At 43.7% G+C, this 15,121-nt stretch overlaps 1 protein-coding gene across 6 annotated transcripts in view; it reads left to right on the top strand.

Moving 5' to 3' along the window:
• Positions 1-15,121, top strand: part of ARFGEF1 (ARF guanine nucleotide exchange factor 1) — a 195,764-nt gene that overhangs the window by 115,746 nt on the left and 64,897 nt on the right. For all 6 annotated transcript variants that reach the window (XR_012655356.1, XM_032805003.2, XM_032805004.2 and 3 more), the window contains 7 exons: positions 7,053-7,152; positions 7,300-7,439; positions 7,743-7,851; positions 9,117-9,318; positions 10,892-11,003; positions 11,830-12,035; positions 12,120-12,204. Coding sequence is in view for 5 of the 6 variants with exons in the window: in XM_032805003.2 (XP_032660894.1) it covers positions 7,053-7,152; positions 7,300-7,439; positions 7,743-7,851; positions 9,117-9,318; positions 10,892-11,003; positions 11,830-12,035; positions 12,120-12,204 (954 nt within the window). In the remaining variant the exon portion in view is untranslated. The remainder of the gene's footprint in view (positions 1-7,052; positions 7,153-7,299; positions 7,440-7,742; positions 7,852-9,116; positions 9,319-10,891; positions 11,004-11,829; positions 12,036-12,119; positions 12,205-15,121) is intronic.

Genomic DNA, 15,121 nt, shown 5'->3' with positions numbered 1-15,121 from the left:
CTCTCTAGTACCCCTGCCTCTGCTGTGCAAATTCACCTCTAGGCGTTGAACTCGGAGGTCCATTCATCACTGAAGGTTTCAACCCTTCCCTCACAAATATTACGGAGGAACGCACGCGTTATAATTGCTGGATCCGCTTTCCCCCACGTCTAGCTCCCATAGAGACTTCTCCATTCCCCTTTAAACAGCCAAAGCACACATCACAGTCATTTCTATCCGCCTCAGCCTGTAGTTGAAAACGTCTGGCTCCTGTCAAGCTCCTGATAGAGTTATAGCAAAGGCAGTAACGGGTAAGCGGGGCTCTCCAAGGAATCACAATGGGCATTCAACATCCCCCACTGTGATCTCCTGTCCTGGGAAAAAAAGTCCCTGCTGTTACTCCTGAAATACGCCACTGTCCAAAAGATGCTGATCATCACACTTCCAGGCCATCCGTGTAAATCAGTGAAACGCCCACGGATCACAAGCGCCTGGAGAACCATAGAGAAAACCCCCGATTAACGTACTCGAGCCAGGGCGGTGGGCAGAAATAGGAAATATCGTCCCATACTAGCCCCTCACAGTTAGGGAAACCCAATTTGTGCAAAGCCATCCAAGAAGTTCCACATTCCCAGATCACGGTTCTTCTAAGCAGGAGCGATAATGGCCCTGCAAACTTGCATCACACTATTCCAACGTGAACTTCCCACTCAAAGGTTCCCGACCGATCGTTAGCTGTCTGGAGTGCCACTTCCAGCTGCAATAGCCACACTGCTTCTTCCACTGACAGGCAGCTCTCAGTCCAGTGTCCTGCGCTGCAGGGTTGGCGACTAGCAATCAGTCCCATAAGTGCTTTCTCATCCTAAAGTCTGAGCCACGATCGTCATCCAGACTTGCGCAGGACGATGTGATCCACCACTCAGTCTTGTTTCCCGAGTCAAAAGGCGGCATCACGATGCTGAGCACTGTCGTAAGCGCAAGCAATTTAGTGCCAGCGCGTCAGCACGAATCCTATTCATCACTGCCAGCTCTCTTACTGCCTTTGGACATAAGAATAGCTTCAACTGCCAAAGACGATCTGGCAACCATTCATCCAGCAAAGCTCACACTCTGCTCATATTCTACTGAAATACGCAGCAGACTCACAATGGCACTAAAAACGGCTGAAAAGGGAAGCGATGCACCAACGGGTCGTTGGAACAGGAACGAATGAACCCGACGCCTTCGTCCCCTTCCCACAACCCAGCGCCAAAATGGACAGTGCTCTTTGGATAGCTCCCACAATGCACCACTCACAACAGCGCTGCAAATGTCCCAAGTTGGAAACACCTGCAGTAACCACTGGTCGCTGTCAGTGTGGACACACTGCAGCGCTGGCCCTACACAGCTGTACGACCACAGCTGTAACTACCAGCGCTGCAAAAATGTAAGTGTAGCCATGCCCTTACTAATGCTATCTCTTATTAGGCCTAACATGGCCTTTTTAACTATTGCTACCAATAAGCCTCAGTCTAAGTACTAGGCTTCAGGCTCCTTTTATAAAATAATCTTTACTTTTCTTTGCCTACTTTTACTTGCATTATAGCTTTAGTTTCATTTGTACTAATTTAGTAATCATCGTAATTCTTTCTAAGAGACAAATGATTATTTACTTCATCACCTGAGCTCAGGTTATTGGTCAAAGGTCAAATTTGCTTAAACCCCCCCCCCACAACTCCACCATATTTGACTGTGAATGTGTGTTAATTCTCTAGGAAGGCATACTTTCACCTTGTTTATACAGGAACAGATTTTAATGAAAGATAGGAAATCCATATACCCACAGTATAGTACACATGGTAATTTTGTGACCAAAGTGGATATTGACAGAATTGTAGAATCTTAGCTTTCAAGGAAAGGAAAGGCATTCATAACCTTGTAATAATGCATTATATATCATATGTAAATAATGCATAATATTATATATTATTCAAAATTATATACAAAATGTAAATAATCTGGGAATAGATCTCTTAACTGGGAATTATATAATCTAATTGGCTGTGTACAGTATTGATGAAGGATAATGATGAGATTCTGAAGTGACAAAATCTGTAAATAAACTCTGCCGTCAAGTAAAGTTCAGTCATGCAAACAGAAGTTTTTAGTTCTAGAGTATAGGGCATAAAACAAGAATATAATATTTTAAAAGCTGTGCACAATATAATATAATTGTATTTTATGCAAGAAATTTTAGAACAAAAAATGTGGCCTAACTGGTACTTCGGTTTATTGGTTGTATCTGAAAACATGTTAGCTGTTTTGGTTTTTGCTAGAAAAGGAAAAACATTTGCCTGCTGTGTCTACTCTCCTCAAGCATCAAGGCTCAAATCTGCCTGTATTTTGGTGATTTGAATAAGATCCCATTTCATCCGTGTCCTCAGTTCTCAAAGGATGTGCATGCTGTTTCGCTCTCTGGGTATAAATACAGAAATCCATCTTCATCTCAGCAGCAAGGACGGAATTTATCAAAGCCCATACAGACACCACAGCTATTAAAGCTTTCTTACCAAAGAGCAGATTCTAAGACAAACAGGAAGGAGTAATCTCTAAGGCCTTAGTCTCAGTGAAAGTATATGGTGGTTTTGGTGACTTTTAGGCTTTATGGCATTGGGTAACTATTCCATGCCATTCATAATACTGTCTGAAGCCTCTGCAGTGCTAGTTATGGAAGTGCTCTGTACGTTTAACCACCAAGTACATGCTGCTGTTTGTTCTCCAAGAGATTCAGGATTCTCAGCTATGGTGGACAAAGGAGGAACATCATGTTGGAGTCCCCTCCCTATCTCCCTTACCATCTGTACTGATAATCAGTGCAGGTGTTGAATCCTTCAGGGCTACCTCTCAGGGTTGTTGTGAGTATAAATATATTAACAGCAATAACGGGACCCCATAAGTGCACTGTATAGATAAGTTCTTCCCTGTAATCAAATCTAAAACTGTTCAAATGTGAGGGATAATTCTGCGGTGTTCTGCCATAGCAGCTGTGAGGAAGGAAGCTAGTCTTGCCAGTTCCGTTTCAGAAAGCTGTCATGCTCTGAGATTAATCTATCATCAGATCACTTTAATGGCTTTGTGCTTACCTGAAAAAGACATCATTTTAGAAGACTCCTCAAGCAAGTATAACCATGCATGATATCTCAAGGAGTCAAGCCTGTATTCCCTTTCCCACTAATAAGGCAGATCATCACTGCATTCTTTTGCCACCAAGAAAAATCAGAGATGTTTCTGGTTTGTTTCAAGGAAATACAGGAGCCATAATTTTTGACAGATGTATTTTTTCCTGGACTTCAGCTAGGAGTTACTTTATGGTACTCTCGATACCACTGATCCTATTGGTTGTCCAAAAGGCATGGACAGATTGTAATTGTTAGCCCCAGACTGGGCTTGGCAGTTGTGGTGAGCTCCTGGAGCTAAGACGGCCCACAGGCTGTGGTTTCTGTTACACCAAATCTCTTGTCTCAGGATCAGGAGTAGGATTCTCCACGTAGATATGAAATTCCTCAGACTGACCGCTTGATTTTGAGATTGAGCACCATATTCTGTTAGAAGGCTTGGAAACCTGCTTGTTTAAGAGGAAGATGCTCTCCACTTGGGCTGTTTAGAAAGAAGACCACAGATTGTCATCCATCCTTTTTCATTTTGAACTATTTTATTGCACTTAACAGCCAGAATGGCCTCTGGGCTCGATCAGAATTTGTCTGGTTGCTATCTCATCTTTCTTTCCACCCACATATGGGAGCTCTCTCTGTCTTCACTCATCTTACTGTAACAATCTTTCTAAAAGGGTCTATATATTCCATGTATTTCCACTGATGCATGAATCATCATTGTAATGGTAATTTGATCATATTAAAAAAGGTCATTGGGGGTGGGAGAAAAGCATCTGAATGTTTGTCAGTCTGTGCAAATAGCATGGCTATAATAACTTGGAGACTTACTGGGGTTTAGGCCCTGATGATTTATTACCTGTGTCTCCCCACCTGTGAATAGCCATCAGGTTTTCCCTGTGATGAACAAGGTAAGTACTTAAACTTTCTTGTCATTAGGTGCTTTAAAAAAACAAACAAACCACCCTCTCAGCTATCCAAGTAATAGACATTAAAATCAGCCTGAGGGTTGCTTAAAAAAACAGTCACCACAATTTTCAGAAAATTAATTTCTCCCCAGATGTATTTGTCTGAAGACCATCCAAAAGCCAGAAGTTTGGTCTCTTCATGGATGCACAGAGATCTGGGCATTATTTCTTATTGACTGAATTTAATGTATGTCTTTTCCTCGGAGAGTCATCTGTAGGGCGGAAAAGGACAAAGTTCATGTTATCCTCATAGCTCAAGCCTGGGGCCCATAATTCTGATACTTTGGACTCCTGCATTTGGTACTGGAACCTCCATGGATTCTATCTCAGAAACTGGTCATTTACTTGTTTTCAGACTCTTTGTCTAGCAGTATAGATTACTCCTGAGAGCATTCTGTGCCAAAAAATTAAAATTTTGCAAATTCTATTTGTCAAATAAATATGGCATTGAGGAGCACAGGCAACTGGCTGCACAAAGGTGGGATATCTCTGCAGCTCTTCCCCAGGGACATGGACTCAGCGGTGAGGCTGCAACCAACCCTGACAGAGTGCAGGGATTGGGTCTGCCCCAGAAATATCCCAGGGCTCTGCCTCTCTGCCAGGTGCACCAGGTGTGGGCAGGAAGGCTCAGCAAGGCAGGATCCAAGTGTGGAGGGGCTTAGTGTGGAGGATCCAGGTATGGGTTGAGAGGGTTCTGAATGGAGCAATCTAGTTGTGGGTGTCTCAGTGGGGGAACCAGGTCCAGGGAGGATCTAGATGCACAGGGGATTGTTGGGGAGGATTCTGGGTGCAATGGGACTCTGCAGAGGGGGTCCAGGTGGAGGTTGTTGGGGCTCAGCAGGAGGGGTGTCTGGGTATGGGGAGCGGGGGTAGAGCTCCACAGAGGGGTCTGGGTTTGGGGGGGCTCAATAGGGTGGGGATCCAAGTGCAGCTGGTTGGGACTTGCAACAGTGGGGATCCGGGTATGGGTGGCACATCGGGATGGTCCAGGTGCGGGAGGAATGAGGCTCATCACAGGGTTCTGGGTACAGGGGAGGAGGTGAGGCTCAGTAGGAGGGTGTGGGTATGAGGGGGTCAGGATTGGGTGGATGGGGGAGCAGCTCCCTGTATAGTGATCCCTCCCCATGCAGCTGAGGAGCAATAGGTGCAGGAAGTGGGGTGTGTGTGTGTTGGGGGTGGAGTTTGCAGAACTTCCTACAGCCCGGGAAGAAATTTGGGGGTGGGGTGCCATGCAGGGGAAGAGGATGTCCCATCCTCAGCTCAGCTTGGATTAGCAGCTGAGCCTGGCGTTAGCATAGGAGCCACCAGCTGGGTCTTCCCCAGTGCTGCCCTCTGCCTCACAATGATTTACCTCTCTGCCGGCTGCCCTGGGCACCTGAAACATGCTGCTGGCGAAGGTGCATGACTGCTGTTGTCACTTCCTTTTGCTTCCCCATCAGAAAGTGATTTTTCTGCAAGGAAGCAAAGAAATCAGCGGGGGGACATAAATTCTGCGTATGCACAGTGGCGCAGAATTCCCTCGGGAGCAATGGATATGTGCTCATACATAACAAATAAGGGTGCAGTCTGAGAAAAATTTAATCATATATGCTGCTCTGTTTAGATTCTGCAAAATAGGGAAAGACAGTGGGTATTGCATTTGAAAGATTCTGTAAATGTTAAAACAGGTTGTCTTAGTAGGAGGGGATATGTTCAGTGTGGTAGTGATTTATTTATTTATTTTATTTTAAACTCTTGGTATTGTGACCCTGAATAATGCTTTCATCAAATAAAATCAACTTCAAAAAGGATGTAGTCCTTGATCTCTCCATACTTCCCAGTGGCCTTTCTTTACTGTGAGTAGTAACTAGAGAGCTCTGCTGATCTGGGTTTTTTATATATATAATCTAAAGAGCTCTGTGTGGTGGTGATCTGTGCTACACATCTGGTCAAGTCTCTCTTTAAAAAAATGCTTACTGTCAAAGTTATTTAGAGAACACTGTTGCTGTTTTTCCCCAAATAAGTGGATGTTTCTACCCTAAAGCAAAAATAGACTTTTATCCTAATAGCAACCAGTGGGGGGAGAGATGAAATTTCAGAAGTGGACAGTAGCAAGATAGTTTGATGCAGTAGTTCGTATTTTATGAGATGGCGCAAACTAATGGTTCTATTCACACCAAGGTAATTTGAGCAGCTGCTTGTGCTCATGTTCTGTGAGTCTTTGTGACTGTTTCTTATTCTGTGGGCATACTTCACCATCAGTATGTCCTTCATACGACAGCTCAGAGCTGTCCTCTCTCTCGTACTCTGCCCAGTCTAGTTGCCAAGCATGCTCAATACCACAACCCCACTATTCTAGTTAATTACTCCATTATAGATCTCTGTGAAAGGAAGAGAAAGGAGCTATGAAGCCGAAGGTCCTTTTTATGAATTAATAACTGCCCCCCCAAAGCCCAAACAGATCTGCAAGTCTATTACAGAAAATGGATATTTTTGAAAACATTAAGCAACTGTACTGTGCAAGAGTATTTTCTCTTAGTTTAAGTTGTCCCACAATACAGCCAGCATTTGGCCTTCTGGGATCTGAATAGATCTTTTTATAAAAGATATGATCTAAGAATTATTTTGGGGAAGTTCTGTGGCGTGTGCTATATAGAAGGTCCAACTAGATGATCACAGTGGTTCCTTCTGGCATTAGACTTGATGAATCTATAACTACTTCTGGTAAGAGCCCTACATTTATATGTGTAGTGACTTTTCAAGGTCCCGCAGACTGTAAAACCTACTAATCATGAGTGAAAACTTATTCCACCCCAAGAGACTGCTTCATATATTATCTACATGCATTCAGTATTGCATGGATCAGAATGTTAGCCTTCAGAGTCAAAAGCTGCAATTGAAAAAAATGTGTTTATAAGAACTACATGTGGTTGAAATTTAATAGATGGCTTTTTTTTCTTCCTGAAATAATTCCTAGGTTTTCTTCAAAGAAATTTTCCTATATATCTTGGAAACATCTACTAGCTCATTTGATCATAAATGGATGGTTATACAAACACTGACAAGGATATGTGCAGGTACTAACAATCCCTTGGTTCTGATTTTTATGTTTGTGTCCTAGACAAGTTGCAGGTGCAAATATCTTTTAATTTTTTATTTTTTTTATTCTTATTTCTATTGCTACATAAGTTTTATCAACATTTCATTTTATTTCATTTTTACAGATGCCCAGAGTGTAGTGGATATTTATGTAAACTATGACTGTGACTTAAATGCAGCAAACATATTTGAAAGACTGGTTAATGACCTATCAAAAATTGCTCAAGGAAGGGGTAGCCAAGAACTTGGCATGACTAATATTCAGGTTGGTATTTGGGCAAGTTTTATAAAGTTACAAGTTTGTAGGAATGATGCATATAAAACACACCTCTACCTCAATATAACGCAACCTGATATACATGAATTCAGATATAACACGGTAAAGCAGTGTTCTGGGGGGCGGGGCTGTGCACTGTGGTGGATCAAAGCAAGTTCAATATAACGCAATTTCACCTGTAATGTGATAAGATATTTTGGCTCCCAAGGACAGCATTATATCGAGGTAGAGGTGTATTTTAAATAGTCTTTTCATTACATTAAAATGTCCAACTTTTGAAATCTCTTCCAGGAGTTAAGTTTGAGAAAGAAAGGACTGGAATGTTTAGTATCAATCTTGAAGTGCATGGTAGAATGGAGTAAGGATCAATATGTTAATCCCAATTCTCAGACAACCCTTGGTAAGATGTTTTGGAATATTTGTGCTTTAGCACTTAATGAGTGGAGATGTGCTGCTTAGGCGCTTCACCATAATTGCTCAAGTAACTAGGTAACCTGATCCATCAGGTTATTTGAATAGTGCTGTTCAGGTGTTTGGCAGTCATACCTAATATTCACAAAAATGCACAAGCTCTTGAGTTTCTAATACAGGCTTTTTAAAAATGTTTCCAGTTGTATAAGCACTTAAGAAAGCTAAGTGTAACACGTCCTACTTAGCCACAATGGTTTAGTAAGCTTGCAGCACTTAAACGCTATTTGTTGCATTAGTACAAGAAGCTGCACAAACAAGTGAGCAATATGTCCCATTTGTTAAATTTCTTATGGAACTTTCAGTGCAAAAATTTGTTTTAAGCTTAACTGATCTTGAGTTATTTCAATTCCTGGATTATTAAAACATCAGAAGCTACTTAATTGTATTACACCCTTCTAATTAGAAAAACAGTTCTGTGCATCTGTTTTATATAAAACTTACTCTGAGCTGACACTTTCAATCTCCCCTAATTTTTAAATACTGAACTTCATGTTATTTTGATTAATACTAAATCAGGATAGAGACTGCTTTTTATGTTTTCTAAGGTAAAGCCCAGTAGTAATTGCCAGAGCCACAGATGATGAAATAATAGTAGCCGTAAACAATGCTCATTATTTTTATTACTATTTCTTATTTCCATGTAATATATGGGATAACAGAGGCACTGAGAGGTGAAGGCCAGAATGTTCAAACTGAGTATCTAAACACTGGCACTTAAAGTGGTCTGATTATCAGAGATGCTGAGCATCCAGGGCTCCCGTTGAAGTCCATGGGAATATTAATTGCTTGGACTTCTGAAAACCAGGCAGTTTAAGTACAAAGTTTTGAAAAGTTTGTCCATGTGGCTTGTTCCTGGAAATCAGAGGGGAAATACTTAAGATTAGAGTTCAGGAGTTCTTGTACAAAGACCGTTATCCCACATCCATGTCACTGCTTTTGGCAAGATTAACTGCCATCAATATTATATTGAGAAACACCACTTCTAATGTAAAACTTCATTTTCAAATACATTTTATCCCGTGAAAAAGTTTTTTGATATACGCTGGGCATGAGTTTCTATTAAATAACAGTAAAATAACTTTATAAAACCTTAATTTATTTTTCAGATTTTTTCTGAACTGGGATTTTGTAGTTTTTACAGTATGTTTAACTTTTTGAAAACAAGACTTGGTTTCCTTTGTTTTCACTTTGTAGGCCAAGAAAAACCTACAGAGCAGGAGAGCAATGAAACCAAACACCCAGAGACAATTAACAGATATGGAAGCTTAAATTCCCTGGACTCCACGGCCTCATCAGGAATTGGCAGTTACAGCACACAGATGTCTGGCATTGACAACCCAGAGCAGTTTGAGGTCCTAAAGCAACAGAAGGAAATAATAGAACAAGGAATAGATTTGTAAGTGTACTTGGTCACCCATGGAATGGTGGATTCTCAGGCTCTCTTGGAACTCTGAGGACTCCCCTGCTTTTTCCACTCTTCCCTCAGTTCTCTTCCATCATCCAAAAACCCCTGGATGTAGCAGATGTTCCTCCAATGGTAGAGCTCTAGATGCTGCTCCATTTGGAGGCTGCCAGCAATGCCCTGTATGTTAGCCTGTTTCCTCACGGTTAGAGAGGATGAGCATTCTGCCTCTGCCACATTCCTGGCATAAAAGAAAGGGATCCAAACTTGGATAAAAAAAAGTATATTAGATTCATACAATAAATAGACCAGTCAAAAGAATTGACTTACTTTTTGTAATACCTTATTTGACAAAAGTCTACGTATTAGCTTCTTTAAAGGAAATTCTCTGCATGTTGTTTCATGGCCCTGTTCTAATGTGAACTGGAGAATAGTTAAGACATTCACTAGAAATGTTAGGAATTGTATGGTAGAATGGTTTTCTGACAGAAAAATCATTTTTGGTAAAAATTAAAATTTTCCAAATTTTCACAAGAAAATTGTTCTGAGGCTCTACCACCCCACGACAGCCCACCTGGCAGGTTCTTTGGCCTCCAGGCAACTCAAGGAGCTTCAAGCATTTAGAAAAGATCAAAATGACGTGTTTTGATCTTTTTAACTAATTCTTGAAATTTCCATTCTGTGGGAAATTTCATTGTTTCATTTCATTTCAGAACGTGTTTTTATTCTGGAATTTATGTGGAACAGAAGTTCCTGTTCCAGACAATTTGAATCTCCAGCATCCTGGACTTGTGTGAACAATATTGCACCACATTAACATTCCATTGGTTAAAGAGAAGGAAGAATATTTGTATTGCTCAGTGATTTGAGGACTTAGGGTATGGCTACGCTTGCAGCCGTACAGGGTTGCTACGGGAGCGCTCCCGCGGCAGCGCTTTGAAGTGCGAGTGTGGTCACAGCGCCAGCACTGGGAGAGAGCTCTACCAGCGCTGCAGGTACTCCACCTCCCCGTGGGGATTAGCTTGCAGCACTAGGAGCCATGCTCCCAGTGCTGGGGCACTGTTTACACTGGTGCTTTGAAGCGCTGTAACTTGCTGCGCTCAGGGGTGTGTTTTTTACACCCCTTAGCGAGAAAGTTGCAGTGCTGTAAAGCGCCAGTATAGCCAAGGCCTTAGATACATTGAGACCATCTTTAGAGGGAGTTGCCCAGTTCAGTACCTCAATACTGGCAATCATTAGCAAAAGAAAGTGGTTCTGAAAGACTAAAAGCCATCCCATGATGAATGGTTGAGGGCAGATATTAAATCCTTACTGAAGACTAACCTCTTCAATCTTTGCAGAAAAGACAAGGCAGTGGTCTGTCCCTATTTTGTGTACATTTTGGCCAATTTAGCAGAGGAAGAAAACTAAACTTTGATTAGCAAATAAAAAAAATGATTTTGATGTTATCTATGATATCAGTAACTTGACTGTCTTATCTGTGTGTGTGTGTATGTGTGAGAGAGAGAGAGAGAGAGAGAGAGAGATGTTTACTATAATTAATACCATATTGACATTGCTTATGCAGATTTAATAAGAAACCAAAGAGAGGAATACAGTACCTGCAAGAGCAGGGAATGCTGGGCACTACTCCTGAAGATATTGCCCAGTTCTTGCATCAAGAGGAAAGATTAGACTCGGTAAGGAAACTGTTCTGGTAACTTTAGTTTGTTTGATATTTGTGTTTACGTTGCTACCTGTTTACACTAATTATAAATTTCATAGGGTTAGAATGCTCTGGAGTGTACTATGCCTGTACAAAGGAGTAAGGGGAAGAAGGAATCCTCACATTGGATCTTGTGTGACCTACTGGACCTTGGATCCAGGAATGTAGGGATAAGAGGGCATTGCATGCCCACTTACTACACCCTCCCCTAAAGAGACTGGGTGGGGAAGAACTGGAAATGGCCAGTGCAGCTGACCTATCACAAGGGTTTTTTTGATACGCTGGAGTGGAGCAAAATGGTGAATGAACAGAATGGCAAGGAGGAAAAGGGTAGACAACAGCGCACACCAGGGGGACACTGTTCTAGTGTGTGTGTATGTGTGTGTGTGTGGCTAAAATAAATATATGCTATTTACAGACTGGTGGAGAAACATTACAAATATTTTTTTAAAGAACTGCTTTTGTTTGCATGTGAACAAAATATTCACTGTGAAGAAATGTAGTGCAGTATGCCACTCTTTCCAGTTCTCATCTGCTGCTAGCCCACCTTTTCCTTCCCTGTCTTCAGAAGCTCTGCAGTGTTAAGTATGAAGGGCTTTCATTCGATACGGTCTAATTAGTATCTGTTTAGATCATTGTGCTGGGTTGACTTAGTCAATCAGAAGCCAGGAAGAAGGTGCAGGAAAAGATTCCTAATGCTATAAATAGGAGATTTTAAATACTCTGTGGCAGATTGCTTACTGTACATAAATTCAGCATGTTGTTTTGGTAGTCTACCTTTCTCTTCGTTCTTATTTTAGACTCAGGTTGGAGAGTTCTTGGGAGACAATGATAAATTTAACAAAGAAGTCATGTATGCATATGTGGACCAACATGACTTTTCAGGAAAGGATTTTGTATCAGCTCTACGCATGTTTTTAGAGGGATTCCGTCTTCCAGGAGAGGCTCAGAAAATTGATCGGCTAATGGAGAAATTTGCTGCTAGATATTTAGAATGTAACCAAGGGTAAGCAGCACTTTCTTATTTTAATGCTTTTGTGAAACTGAGTAATGAGTAAGAATTAGTAATATGTGGCTTTGTTTTTTTCAGGCAAACCCTTTTTGCTAGTGCAGACACTGCATATGTCTTAGCTTACTCAATTATCATGTTAACGACAGATCTTCATAGCCCACAGGTATGTTGCTATAAAGAACTTTCTTATATATCAGGTTTCATGTAAACAACATTTCTTGTACTTTTAAATGACTCGGTGCATGTCACAGAATTTCTAACATAAGAACATTCAACTTTTACAGCAATGTATTTGTAATATTTTTGTGCTCTACTCTATACTAATGTAAAACATTAATAAGTCTGCTCCTTCTAAATAACACACAATCTGTGTTTTGTTAGGGGGCTTATTCCTTCACTCTCTCTTTCCTGGTCCTTCTCCCATGAACAGAGAGCAATAATACCCGAAGTCCAAAGGCGCAAACAATTCGAAGTTCCTTGGGGTGAACTTCCAGCAAGCATGATTCCAGTTTCCTTCCTTAGTGTCCCCCTTCCCAGCTCTGACACCACAGAGCCTTGCCTGTGTCCCTGTCCGTGTTCCTGTTCCCATCCCCCCCTTTAGCAAAACATGATCCCAATTCCCCCATCCACAGTCCCTGTTCCCATTCCCCCCTCCACTTCCTGATTGACTTCAGACTATATAGCAAAACCTGTGTTTTGCTTAGCTATTCCTTAACCAATCATTTTACTGAAATTTAGCTAACCAATCCTAACATATTGTAACATGGTTATTTAACCAATTATACCCCACTACCTTAATTGGTTTACACCCAACAAAATTAATTATACAGTTGGTTGTGGTTGGGTATTTGTTGCCGTGTGGCGCTCCTCTGCATTACACAATTGAACGCAAGGGAGGGCGCGTGACACATAGAGTCTATAGCCTTCGAAGGGACCATGTATTTTCCACCCCCAAGCGTGGGGGGAAGGAAGCCGGTGACTGCCAGATGGTGTGGTATTGGTGATGGTCCTTATGAAGGGCAGGGCGACACGGAGTGGGCCATCGCCGAGAGGATGCTCACGAGACGGGTCTCTATCTCGGAGCCTCAGCCTGGGATGTTCATATTTTGCGCCATGCGCTGAGGAGGTCCGGTGCGCACTGAGGTCCAGTGGGTGGGGACTGGTGGATGTCGTCTGTCCACCGCCTCATCTGGGGAGGACGACGAGAAGGGACACTGGAGGAGCGGGTCTTGGTGCGGCTCTGACTGGAGCACCGTGTCTGCTCTTCGGGTGCTCAGGACTGCAGGATGAGACGACTGCTCTTCCGTAGGGGATGGAGGAGGGCGTGAAGAAGTAGCCTCCGGAGCCCTGTGCTCAGAGACGACGACACGGAGAATTTGTGGGGCCGGGTTGGTATACGCCAGGGGGTCCAGAAGCCCCATGTGAGGACCCGCTCCTGCTGAGTCTCGGAGAAAGGGAGCGGGTTTCAGCGTCTAAGTACACACTGCCGCCCGCAAAGAGACTGACCCCTGGCGAGAGGCCACGGGGAGCCGAACGGGAGTGGTACGCGTCCGCACTCAGGCGGCGAAGACCCTTGGTGCGGAGATCGGTGCCATGATCCATACGTGCCGCGATCGACCGGACCTGCCACCAGCGCGGCGTGGAGGTCGGAGTTGGGGATCTGGATCGCCGATGACGGGAACGATAGCTCTCCAGGCCAGTACGTGCTGGAGCCAGACGGTGCCAGGGTATACGGCGCAGAGGACCGCGCGGAGGACGGATGCCTGAGACGATGCAGGTACACAGTGCAGGTCGCGGATGACCGGCGTCATAGCGAGCGACACCTCCTCGGATCGAGATCGGGTGCGAGATCGTGACTGGTGCCGAGCGGAGAGTACGGGGACAGTGCTGCTCGAGGCATGGGCTTGCCTTAGACTGAAGAACCTGCACCGCGGTGCCGGGGGTGGGGCAGCACAAGCTCCGTTGAGCGTGAGGTCCCTGGCAAGGAGAGGTCTCGGGCCGTGGACGGACCATTCAACTCACCCCAGATCTTGGCAGGGAGCTGAGAGGATCGGACTCGACGGACTGCCAGGCCGGAGTCGACGAAGTCCTGGCACGGCCAACTGGCCGCGTCGACGCCGGTCCTTTTCGAGGCGTTAGCTGGGTAGAGGAGGTAGTAGTGTCTTCCCTGACCAGTGCCGGAGAAGGTCGTGCTGTGGCGTCTTCGCGGCGCCGGTGGGTCCGGTGCGGAGCCGAAGCGGCACTCGTGCCGAGACGAAGGATTAAGCGCCGCTTCCATCAGGAGCGTCTTGAGGCACTGGTGCCCTTCTTGGGCCTCGTCTGAGGCCTTGCAAATGCGGACATTCTCGAGATATGCGATTCCCCCAGCACTTCAAGCAGGCGTCGTGGGGATCGCTGGTGGGATCGGCTTCTTACAAGCGAGCACGGTTTGAACCCGGCGAACAGGCATGAGCCGTGCGGGCGCAGAGGAAGGGCTACCACCGAACCCGCTACCTTATACACTAGAACTATAAACTACAACTATATAAAAACTAGTTGAACTATAATTAAACTAGAACTAGAACTAGACAATGAACGAAGAGACAGAGGATGACTGAGGACAGCCTATGCCGCGCTCCACAGTTTCCAACGACCGACACGGCGCTTGTATTTTTTATTTTAGAAGAAACGACAGGACGCGGCCGGATGCCGGCGTGGTATATATGTACCCTATGTGGCGACAGCTAGGGGCGACTTAGACTCTGCAGGGCCCGCTGGGTTGTAGTGTATTATCTAAATAAAAAACGACACGGTCTTCAAGAGAAAAAAGTTCTTGAGTTTTTTGTTTGTTTAATCTTTCTTTATTGTTCGCTTGTCTTGGCGGTCTCCGCACGACGAGTGCACCCGCGCGGGCGCCCATAACCCCTCCCTACTGACACCGAATAGTATAAGCAAATCACTCGCAAGAAGAAGTAAACTATATGTCTGTTAGATGTGAGTTGTATAGAATCCTCACTATCTGTATTGTTTTGTTATGTTTATTTGCTTGTCTCTGTTGGTTCGATTCTATTCATAATTTGTTTTCTGTCCATACTGTTATA

The sequence above is a fragment of the Chelonoidis abingdonii genome, chromosome 2 (genome assembly GCF_003597395.2).
Source record: "Chelonoidis abingdonii isolate Lonesome George chromosome 2, CheloAbing_2.0, whole genome shotgun sequence".
Taxonomy (NCBI): domain Eukaryota; kingdom Metazoa; phylum Chordata; order Testudines; family Testudinidae; genus Chelonoidis; species Chelonoidis abingdonii.
This window is presented reverse-complemented; position numbering and strand designations above follow the sequence as displayed.